We start from the raw sequence: 12,255 nt of genomic DNA, 5'->3' as shown, positions 1-12,255 counted from the left end.
TTTGATTTACTGTTCTCTGTTCAAATGTGTTGTTTTAATGTTAATCAACATGTTTTTATATTAAAATCTACCAAAATGATGTTTAAACTGATATTGATATTACAGGCCTCGATGAGTATATACTCTCACAGAATGGACAGTTTGAGACCTTTCTCCTTTACAGGAATATATTGTGCACAATAACAAAATTTACCCAACACGCGAAATTAAGGTACACACTACTTATCATACGTCTTAAACCTTCAAGCCTCATTGCACTTTTGTGCAATTGATGTTGATACTGGCCTGCGTTTCTAAGCTCACGATCCATTAAGCTGACATTGAGTCATTTAAAATTACAACATGAGATTTAAATCAAAACCGAAACCAAAATACACGGGTTTCTAAGCTCACGATCCATTAAGCTGACATTGAGTCATTTAAAATTACAACATAAGATTTAAATCAAAACCGAAACCAAAATACACGGAACGTTTATTAGAAATGCATTACTGGTTTCACTGAAATACAATTTTTCTATTTATAGATGAGATAAGCAATGATAAAGGAGTTTGTATTTTTTCGTAGGAGGTTCAGACGTCAGGAAGTATTGAAGATATAATAAGGAAGTATGTGTTTTACATAGGAGGTTCCTACAGTAATAAGCTGGGTGAGTATATCTTTATTAATAGAGGTATAGGTATCATAGGTAATAACGACAGTATGATCAAATATGGACACTGACTTGATCCGAACAAACAAATGTTGGTTAGATATGTATTACTTAAATAGATATATGGACAAACAAGTAATAACGGCAGTGCAGACACAGAAATTTGTCAAATGGTCAGAGCAATCCGCCCCTTTTTCAAAACAGAAACACTTACACTTACACATCACAACATATATCAGACCTATATTGATAGAGGTATGTATACATGTATTTATCATACCATAAATATCTACAGTAGTAAATCAGTCACTTATCTTTCTGTCAATAAGAAATCACTAGAGCTCGAGTGAGATTTTAACTAATATATAAACAATGATAATATACATGTATACAGGTGAAAAACACAACATGTATACTGCATTATATCATTAAGTGTTTTAAGAAAGTATGTATTATTGCAAATTTAATTATATTCGCTACGACACTTGCATATATTGTTAACGTGGCTATCACCATATAGGTAAACCTTTATATCTACTGTACTTTGTCGCTTTAGCGGAAGACCAGCTGTTTTGATATACATTCGAACAGGAAGTTATTTTGCTGTCGTGACTGTAATCATGGCGGAAGGATGGCCTGAACATATAGAAAATATCAACAAGAATTGTATCAGTGGACTTCAGGAATATGCTGCCAAGAGAGGTTTAGAGGTTCGATATGAAACGTATCCTAGTCAGGGAGGGTAAGTATGCATCACAACATCTTTTTATACGGGGGTTATTTTTCTATTTACATGTACTTGTTTTATACAAACGTTTCCTTTGAATAACAAAAGCAGCCGATACAATTATATCTTATTGTCAATATAGATGGACAAATACTAAATATATTTATGAAGAAGTTGACGGAAAGGCAGATATACCATAATAAAGCAAAAAACAATTACAAGCTTTTTAAAGTGATTTTAAGTTTGACGATGTTGTATGTCTTTTAAACATCCTCAAACTAACATTTACAAAAATAGGAAAATAAACTATTTCACACTATTTATACAAAAAGGTTTCAACATGACTTAATTTTTGTAAATGTGTAACTATATAAGATACATGTCCAACAAAATGGGAACATACAGATGTTTTTATGTCAAGTAGTACAGTTATATTCTTGTCTGTTGATATAAAATATGTAAATGAAGAAGCAGAATTTATCCCATAGTCCTGACGATGTTGATGGCAATTTGATGAAATTGGTCACGGAATATATTTGAAATGAATATTCTTTTCAAAAATGTTTCCTTACAGGGTTTGCAGTAGAGACGAACATCTCACTTTGAACTCTGTAAACCTGATGAAATGACAATGGCAAGTGACTTGGTCAATTTTCTTGTTATTTCAGATTTGGATGTAAAGTGTATTTTGAAAAGTTGATTGCAAGTGGAACAGGAAATAGGAAAAAAGAAGCAGAGGAGGCGAAAGCGGACCGGGCTCTCCGGTCCCTTTACAAAAACAGTGGAACAAATCAGGTCGTATCACAATGCTCACCTCAGCGTTATGTGAACATTCAAATCATTTCTTTGAAATAAGGGATAGAGGTTTGATACATTGTATATAAACCTATAATAATCTGCTGACTTTAACTAAATCACTTCAAATAACGTTGTGGCAACTGTTGACGCTACTTGGTGTCTGGATGAATATTTGATTTCAAAATGAATTAAAGGAATTAGTATAGTTTTCACTAGTGTGGTACCAGTGATGTTTTAGGTTTGTTAGACATTGAAATATATGGCTAATGACCAAATCGTTATATATGGCTCAATCCCTATTAATGTAAAAGACAGAGCACGTTCTTTTACTTCACTTCCCATTTTAATCTCTTTAGAATTGGGTATTGGTAATGCTAAATATTAGTTATTATTTCATAATGACCCATCATTCACATGTATATACAACATCTTCAAGACCAGACTTGATGCACTAGCACATCATTTATTTGAATAAATCAGTTAGACTCTTGATGCATGTACATATAATATGAATGTTACATAAGACATGGGTAAAAGTTAAATGAATCAATTTTATTGATTATTTATGATAGAGGCTCTACATGATATTGTAGATGATAGTTATTTAAATTGGGGGTTGTTTTATACATTATCTTAAGGGACGTTTCAATAAAGACATACTTTATTTCATCCGATGAGTGGTTGTTTCACATGCACATAGTATGTTATCAAATGCATTTGTCGGATTGATACAGTGCTTACTCACTTTATCATATAATTGTCAGTGATATAGGCCACTTTACGTAAGCGATTTCATTATCTGTAATTTGCTACATAAGCACTTTATAGGCCATATCTCGGCGGCCCAATTCATATCTGCCCCCCACGCGTCATATCTGTTCTGCACACGCCATATCCATCCTTCTTCCCTTTCATAATAGAATTGACACCATCAACCATCTGCTCCCAAATCGCCACAGATAAAACTGATTATGTATGTGTTATGTTAATGAACAATTATTGATTTTGTATGAAAACGATAAAGAGTCACAATAAGGCAATTTCGATATCCTACCGATATCCTACCCCATCTCAACCTTCGACCTATATCAGCCTTTTGGCATCTGATCATGAGCCTTCGAGATGATAGGGGTTCTCGTGCCAACTTGGATAACAATATTTTGATATGATAGCGTTTACAATATATTAAGTTTGTACAAAGAAAATTAGTAGTATGTGAGCTTGTAATACTTGGTAGGAATTATCATATTGAATGACTGACCTTTTATGAATAGTAAAACCAATTAATTATTTATCAATACATGTGTTCTGTCAAATACCATCGTATTACATTTCTTCGTATTATATCATCTATGTGATTCAAGTACGTCCTTTAATGCCTACATCTCCAATTATTTCACACACAAAAAATGCAAAATTAAAATTGTCCACTTTAGCGTTAAACACGGGTTTAAATTACAACAGACGGCATGGACGGTTAAAAACCTTATTTTTTGGAAATTTTAAAAATGTTGTTAGTATATGGGAAATCTTGTGGCTGAGCATTACCATTATCTATTCCTACACGCTGACTCACTCTTTGGTAACTTTAAATTAAAAATATGACATGTCATTCACTTTATTTCACCTAACTATATACTATTACTATGTTTATAACATAAGCAGAATATATATTTAGCAATCGTCAAGACCCAGAGATACTGCACAATCTTTGCTTTAATTGGTGAAGCTGATCTGTGTAATTGATGATAATAACAGCCTTATTTTACAGCCGCAGTTTAATCAGCCACCATCGAACTCTCCCCCAGAAATCATATATAGCAGGCAGAGCGCGTCTGCTAGTGATTCTGATGGGGCAGAAACTGATGCACATAGTTCGACTCTTAGCGACGTGACGGTTCTAAGATATGCACCTGTTAGTAGATCTGAAAGTGATCGAAGTTCATTAGTGTCAGCATGGGATGAAGTTGTTCAGAGAAGCAATTCCAATTATGTCCCCACGGTATCCGGAGGTAAACATCCCGTCAGTGCATTCGTGGAATACGCACACGCGAATGGAGAAGTTGGAAGATTTAAAGAAGAATTTAAATGTGGTCCTTCTCATTGCCCAACGTATGTATGTTTTTAAAAAAAATAATGCATGTCTCAACAGAGTTTTGGATATTTCAGAAATACATTCATTGAAAATAAGAAATAGAAATAAAGATTCCATTGAAGTGTTTTATGTACATACAGAAACGTCCCCTTTTCGGTTTGGATTTACCAGAAGTCGGGCTCGGCCATGTAGCTACCATTGATCAGGAAGCCCAGTTTGTTAGAACAACCCTATTGTGGTCGGACTTCCAGGGTTACAATGCTGATCTGTCATCGTTGCTTTTTTATTCTTCGAACCCTATTGCTGGTTTTATTTGGATGTTTCTGTTATCTTATTATTTTCCGAAAGGTTCTGCAAGGTATGATATTCTCTTTAGAAGTTAATTTAAGAAAGGCCAATAAATATGTTCCAATGCATAGTGACACGTTTTTTGCAGAGGCACATGGATTCTTTTTATAAGGTCTATATCACCGAAGATGCAAAGATAATTATTTAAAACGAAACTATTTTGTTTCGGTCTTGTTATTACTTTTTTGGGTCCATTTTGGGTCGAAAGCTGTTCTGTTGAGGTTAGTTGGGTATAAACATCAATCTAAATATTTCTTCTCATCCAAGGTTTTCTACGTAGCGCTTCTTTCAATACTTTTTACAGTTGTCACAATGACCTAATATCACTATATGATAATTCGTTGGCAACCACGATGAAGGATCTGTTCGGTATGTATTAGGTAGTTGGTAACCTAAATGTTTTCTGAGTTGTTTCCCTTTTGTTTCTTTTTAGGGGATCGTGCTTTCCTTCGATTCTTTTGCTGTTAAATACACTATTCTAATTTTGCCTTAGGTTTACTGTGCGGGCTTACATGGGTAAACGAATATTAGCCGCAGGAACAGGCAGCAGTAAAAAAAAGGCGAGGGTAGTAGCTGCTAAGGCGTCTCTTAATATGTTGGCATCAAGGCCCTCACTCAGGACTTTGACGTACCAAGGGTTCTCGGTAAGATGAATATAAAGATATTGAAGGTACTTGTAAAATTGTGGCGACCAGCTGCATGTAATATATTTGAATACAGAAAAAATGCTTCATAATTTCAGTTCGAAAGACAATATTTTTATTAACACATCGCTATCAAAGGGTAATAACTTTACTCTTTGTAATCGCCTCATAAAACAAAAGGACGGTATTTATAATTATATGGGTCTAATCATATAAAGCCATTTTGGATACTTTATGTGTTGATATGATTTAGCAACCATGTGTCAGATTCTATTTGTGAACCATTTATTGTTTGTTACCACCATGTTAAACAAATAGTTGTATCATGCCGTTATGTGTGTAGATAATTATTGAAAATGAGAAAGTTCCTTTTCTTATAAACATATCTTTGGACTTCATTTCTTTATATTATCAAAATTATAACTTATTATCTGCATATGCAATTTTCACCAACAAATGGTTGCTGTAAGGCTGCAAACAGCAAATCAGTGTGATATGCGACTTTTGAAAAATATACGAAAATGTACGAATATTTGTGTAATTGTTTCTTATGTCAGACCTTTTAGTCTTGCATAATTATTATTTTGCTAAATTGCTATTCAGAGTGTCAGTCTTCAAGTAGCTGATACAACACAATATCTGTTCGAATGTTGTGCATGTTTAGGTTTAACGGGTGTGCAAAATAATTTCAAAGATGAATGACACCTGTGCTTAGTTAATTAGGTGATGACTTATTCTATGAATTTCATTGGTTGGCGATTTCCAAACAATACGTCTTAATTATGTTTTTTATATTATGACCATTTGTGGTCAACGGTAAGTTGTTCAATCGGTACATTCTCTAGAACATCTAGAACATTTATCGCAGTGGTAGCATTATGTCAAAGAATTTACACATTTTTATGCTTTAAGAAGATTTACTGGGCTTAATATGACATATCATTAAATGTTGCTATCTAAAAGCTTGCACCTTTACCACCTGTAATCGACAAGAACGCTGGGATATGTCCAGCTGGTGCTGACCCGATCAGCATCCTCGATGAGTTTGCGCAGAACAAGGATTTAGAATTGACGTTTCCGGATCCGGATGTTTCCGGAGCAGATCATGGAAGAATGTAAGTTAACAAATGTTTCGTTTTAATACAGGTTTGTAACATGTGTTACAGAATTAGCATGATATTATTTTTTTTTTATTTTTTTTTTGCCGAATGAGACGGTGAAACAAAGAAATATCATATCCGGTCACCAGATAACGAATTTATCACATAACTGGTATTTTTCTTTAAATGACATGAAGTAATAACATTACCATTGTAAAGACCGTATTTTTTTTAATTTTCATGAGCGAATACAGTATATCGGCCAACACATAAAATTCAGAATTTGTGAAAATGGTTATACTTATTAATGGTCATTACATGAATTCAACCTCATTAACTTTGTACACAAATTTCCCTTCTCTTGTTTTACCCTTGGTGCGATGTTGGATAATGTGATATATCCCAGAGCGTCAGCCAGCACAATTAAAGAGGCAAACAGAGAGGCATCCCGAAACGCATTAAGACATTTAAAACAGATGAAATTTTGCCAGTTTACATCCGGGTTATCTGCGGTATGTAATGATTATTAAGTCCCCGAAACAAAGTGGGGGACTTCTTGTTTTTGCTGTATTTCTTCTTTCTCTCCTTCTTTTTCTCCCGCCAAATGGTTTCCAGAAAACCAAAACTTCACAGGAATATCTTTCTGATGCATCATTTGGGAGAAATCGTGGCATTTTTGAGGACTTGTGTGACCGTCCCCGTTACAATTTACAATTAAGACTTGTTCTAATTGAACTTTATGCTAAATATTTGTAATTGATGCTTTTTTTGGCATATTAACCTATACTGTGAATTTATGATACAAATGTTCAAATATAAATTACATTTAAAATCAATTCGTACAACCAATTTCAAGATTTATTGCTAGATACTTTTCCATGAATTTCGAATGGATTAATTATTCAGATATAATGATAAGTTCTAAGCCGATATTTTCCAAATATTTATTTCATTCGGAAAAAGGGTTTGAAATCTCAGGTTTAAATGAAAGAGAAAAAAGGACGTAGCTCCACCAAATTACCATAGCTACATACATGTAGAGAATTTCAGTAAGACTTTGAAGATATCAATTAAGTGATTTTCAGGTTTGTCAATCATAAATTTAGATTTTTAAAGAGGTTACCTCTAATGCGTTACTTCCACATTTACAGTTCTCGATAAGCGAGCCTTTGATGGTCCATGATATAATAGCTAAGCTCTGTCACGCGAAGTTTGACACTGTGGTTGCAGACATACCCGAGAACCTTGTCGGTCGTAAAGTGATAGCGGGCATCGTCATGGAAACAAAAACTACGAAGACGTTTGACGTCATCAGTATAGCCTCCGGTACATCTCTAATTATCGTACATATATATGTTTTTAACGACTGTTGATCTCCTTTTCATATTCACTATATAAAGAATTCAAATGTGATTTTGAATATTTACAACGACATAACAAACAGTTATTCAGTTATATTGTGAAAAAGGTAAAAATTATAACAAAATTTGGAAGGATGTCTATAAGGCCCTTTTTTGGGCCCCGGTATATTCGGATTTTCACCTCCTTATTTTATTCAAAGATGTCCTATTGTATGACATGCGGAAAAACTAAATAAAACTTTGACCGAAAGTGGGTTTCTTGGGGTACCAAAAGGGGTATGGTAAATCACAAATATATTTTGATGTTTTCAAAATGACTTTAAAAATAAAAATAATACCATTTCTGTTTTTGAAAACATGTATAAATTAGATAAACATATGTAACGGAATGAAAAATGACAGAAATTCAATCGTCACTTAAAGATTGTTTATATAAAAAGAAGGATTACGTCAGGGGTGTATTTTCGGTCATTTTCAATTGAAAAGTAATTTGTTTTCTCAATAATTTCCTTTCTAATTAATGATTTGACTTGAAATTTACAACTTCACTCATTTAAGTAGCCTTACATAGATTGCATATTGTATTGACTAATACTTTCCTTTTGTTTTATACTAAGTTTTGGCTTCTGGACACATCTCAAACTTGTTTTTTTTTAAATATCTCTCAATTTTATGTGAATTAAAAGATGCATGACACCCTTAATATGCTATAAGTATAAGATATCAATTGGACATACAATCATACAATAGGACATCTTTGAACAAAATAAGGAGGTGAAAATCCGAATATACCGGGGCCCAAAAAAGGGCCTTATAGACACCCTTCCTTTGTTATGTTTATAAGATGATCTTGGCAAACTGGTCCAGATTTTTGGGTTTCAGCTTACCTGGTCCGGTGAGCTTATGCTATGGCGGAGCACACGTCGTCCTTCGTCCGTCGTCCGCCAAATCATTCTTTGAAAACACTACTAGTCCTTAACAGCTCAGTAAAGATTGACCAAATTAATTCTAGAGCATATTTGGGCAAGAGGGACTCAATTTGTCTAAATGGAGAGTGTGCCCTCTTGCGGGCAGAGAGGCGGGGCCAAATAGGGAAAAATAGAAGTAAATCAAGTTTGATCTGGAGCATCCTTTGGCAATGCAGAGTTAGAGGATAATATATTTTAGTTTTTAAAACTTCGAAAACCCTTCTCCTTGGAATTGAATGATTTTAACCAATTTTGATAAAGAGTCTTGGGTAAAGGGGACTAAGTTTTGTATAAATATTTATGTCGAACTTTGGAAATGGTTAAGAACCCAACCCTATCATCAAATGTTCAACTGTTAGGCATTAAGAGGGGGAAGACATCCATGCTACCAGGATTATCTCGGAGGTCCTGACCCATCCCTAGGATGTCAATCCCGTGTTCATAACATGGAAACAGTTGAAATTCCCACCCCGTACCTATATACAGGATTTAATATGATTATAACGCTAACAAATCATGATGCAATCGAGTCCTGGGTCAAGCATGGTTAGCTTAAGTTAGGTTACTCATAATCATTCATCACAGTTGCATATGTTTGTTGAAGGGACCCGCTTTATAAAAGGGGCTGCACTGACGACAGATGGGCATGTGCTGGTAGACTCACACGCTGAAATCCTTGCTGCTCGTGGAATGCGAAAGTGAGTATCGGACCAAGATAACAAATTGTTCTATGACAAATCATACCTGTGTTGCACTTCCAGTCTAATACTGTGTGAGTTTCATTTTCAAAGGCATTCACTTAATATCAAACTGGTTTGTAGTAATTAAAATATACTTTTGTATCTCAACATGAATGTCTCTTATTGCATATAACTTTTATCAATAATATATATCTGGATAATGAGATCAATATAATCTATTTACAGGTTCCTTTATTACCACTTAACAAAACTCAGCAAAGGGGAAAAGTCCACCGTCCTCCAAAGAATCGAGGGGGAACAGGCTGAGTTAGCTCCAGATATCCAGTTTCATCTGTATATATCCACCGCACCATGTGGAGACGGAGCAATATTTACGCACAGGTATCTGTAATCATATCCCTCATAATACCCATACTTTGGAATAATTAGTACCAAATTCCTCATCAAAATAGCATGTTATTGTGAAAACCATTTTAGTTTATTCATTTTTGCAGGAAAATTAAGTGAAAGTGTTGCTCAAAGTGTCATATATAAGGATTAAAATGGAAAAACATCAAAATATGAGTAAATTTTAAAAAAGACACAGTGAACAACACTATTTTTGGTCTTTTAAATAACTTTAAATTTTATATGAATTAATCTGAGAAGCCTATTGAACATAAACTTATAAAGGTAGTAATGTATGCGCTTTGACACGCTGCGCTGGTAGTGACGCGGTCGAATGTTCCAGAACGAAGCCGATATTGCTTTAACTGTCAAAGAAATTTAAATGCACATCAATGGAATGCAAAGTTTGAAAGAATCGCTTTGTTGGATAACAAGACATAATGGATCCCGCATATGTTCCATGTTTCCAGTTGTTGAGGGAACCACGCAAACGCTGTTATCTCACTGAACCGGAAACAACGCCGTATTTGAAACAACTGTTAATTCGTCGAGCCTTTTTTACTGCGTATACATCAACTTGTACGCAGAGGTACTATGCTGAAGAAGGGAGAGATGTGAAAATAATAGACTACAATAAACAAATTATAGCTATATAAAGGTATTTAGGATTTAGAATTGAAATGTTGTCCTTTTAATAAAGTTGATATATATTTGCGATTTAACTTCTCAAATAAAGGTTGTTTATGACGAATTCCCCATGATGACACAGCTCTTATTTTAAACTCTATTTAAGGTTAAAATCTAGTCAAAAATTGCAAACCCATTAAAAAACAGATTTCACAATAAGGATCCAGATGTAATATAGTAAGCAAAAAACTGTCAATTGAATTTAAAAACTGTATTAAAATTCCAAAAATGGGAATTTCATTGAATGGTCTCCTGTCCTAAAAGGGAACGAACCCGCCACGCGATATGTTCGCCTCGTACTGACCAACAAATATCGCGGCTGATTGGCGTCAGAAGAACGTTGTATAATTTTCCCATAACAATTACAATGAAACAGTTATGTCTTCACGTTACTATTAATGGATATTGTACGTAGAGTGCGACAGACTGCACACAACCTGATTAGCGGTTAAATCGGGCATACACAGTTGGGAGCAAACATAACTTGGTAGCCAAGTGTACTTGAGTTAACAAGAAAAGTGAACTACAGTTCACTAGCTTTTGCACTGGAGTTAACACTGAAGTGAACTGGAGTTCACATCGATGTGCATTGGAGATCACATCGATATGAACTCCAGTTTACATCAATGTGCACTGGAGTTAACTACAGTTTACAAGGTAATTGTCAATATCATTTGATGGGGTCTGGCCTTTTCATCAGTTTATGCATACTATGATTTTCTTCCCTACCGTCTCCTTGATGAATCAATTAATCTATAAAATAGTAGATGTTACCTATTCATATACATAAAATGATTTAAGCAGCACCTTTTATGAAAATAGCATAATAACTATAGAGCGTGATGACTTATTAAATTATTCGCAAATGCACCGACTTGGATCCATTGTACATGTATTGGTGGTTGAAAGTTTATAATACTTTATCTTAAAGTCACCATTAAAGTTCCTTTATAGTTATAACAGTATTACGTCTAAATAAAATATATCAACAAATTGTTAAAATAATTGGTACATGATAGTGTACCATAAGTATTTTTCTGTATAATGCCGGTAACTACATGTACTGTGAATAAGAAAAAATACTATGTACTAAATATATATATTGTCTCATTCATGATGGGTATCAATGTACTGTAGTTACACGAATGCAGATCTGAATTCAAACAAAATATTTATTTATAGAAACAAATAAATATGTAGGAATCCAAATTGACATTTTTACGTGTAAATTTAACCTGTCTGAAATCTGTTGAAATGACCTGAGGGTGTGTGTATTACACAAGGTATAGGGTCTGATGTCAAATTAAATTTACCTCTGATCAGAACCCAGGGGCAATATATAAGATTTTTTAAATTCAATCTATTACCAAATGTACATTGCATATAGGCGTAAAGTAATAGACATAAAGATCAATACTTCTAAAGAATCTTGTACAATGGCAGAGAACATATGCAATAGATTCAATTCCATACATAATAATTACAAATTCATGAAATTGTCATAAGTTGGGGAAAACTTAAAGCTTTTCCTAAAGTAACTTAGCGGACTCTTAAAAATCACAATTCAGTTTATGAAATTATACAAATAAAGCCTTAAGCTAACCAAATTCCTAGGAAATAACAAAACTTCAAAGTCAATTATACAACCTCAACATGAAGGTAGAACGATTACTACATATTACATAATGAAATGAGATTATAATCTCATTGTGAAGTAAAAGACATAGATCTCATTCATATTATACAGTAACAAAGCGTTTATAGCAAGAATAAGAGATGGAAAGAAG

At 33.9% G+C, this 12,255-nt stretch overlaps 1 protein-coding gene across 1 annotated transcript in view; it reads left to right on the top strand.

The window, feature by feature from the left end:
• Positions 1–529: 529 nt before the first annotated feature.
• LOC110443150 (double-stranded RNA-specific adenosine deaminase-like) overlaps positions 530–12,255 on the top strand; it is a 22,291-nt gene continuing 10,565 nt past the window's right edge. The window contains exons 1-10 of the mRNA XM_021487183.1: positions 530–649; positions 1,209–1,394; positions 2,048–2,174; positions 3,949–4,289; positions 5,114–5,264; positions 6,228–6,379; positions 6,771–6,876; positions 7,516–7,690; positions 9,298–9,391; positions 9,620–9,775. Of these exons, the coding sequence (XP_021342858.1) occupies positions 1,273–1,394; positions 2,048–2,174; positions 3,949–4,289; positions 5,114–5,264; positions 6,228–6,379; positions 6,771–6,876; positions 7,516–7,690; positions 9,298–9,391; positions 9,620–9,775 (1,424 nt within the window). The 5' untranslated portion in view covers positions 530–649; positions 1,209–1,272. The remainder of the gene's footprint in view (positions 650–1,208; positions 1,395–2,047; positions 2,175–3,948; positions 4,290–5,113; positions 5,265–6,227; positions 6,380–6,770; positions 6,877–7,515; positions 7,691–9,297; positions 9,392–9,619; positions 9,776–12,255) is intronic.

The sequence above is a fragment of the Mizuhopecten yessoensis genome, unplaced genomic scaffold, assembly GCF_002113885.1.
Source record: "Mizuhopecten yessoensis strain PY_sf001 unplaced genomic scaffold, ASM211388v2 scaffold716329, whole genome shotgun sequence".
NCBI lineage: Eukaryota > Metazoa > Mollusca > Bivalvia > Pectinida > Pectinidae > Mizuhopecten > Mizuhopecten yessoensis.
Note: the sequence above shows the minus strand (reverse complement) of the source record. Positions and strands in the feature narration are given on the sequence as shown.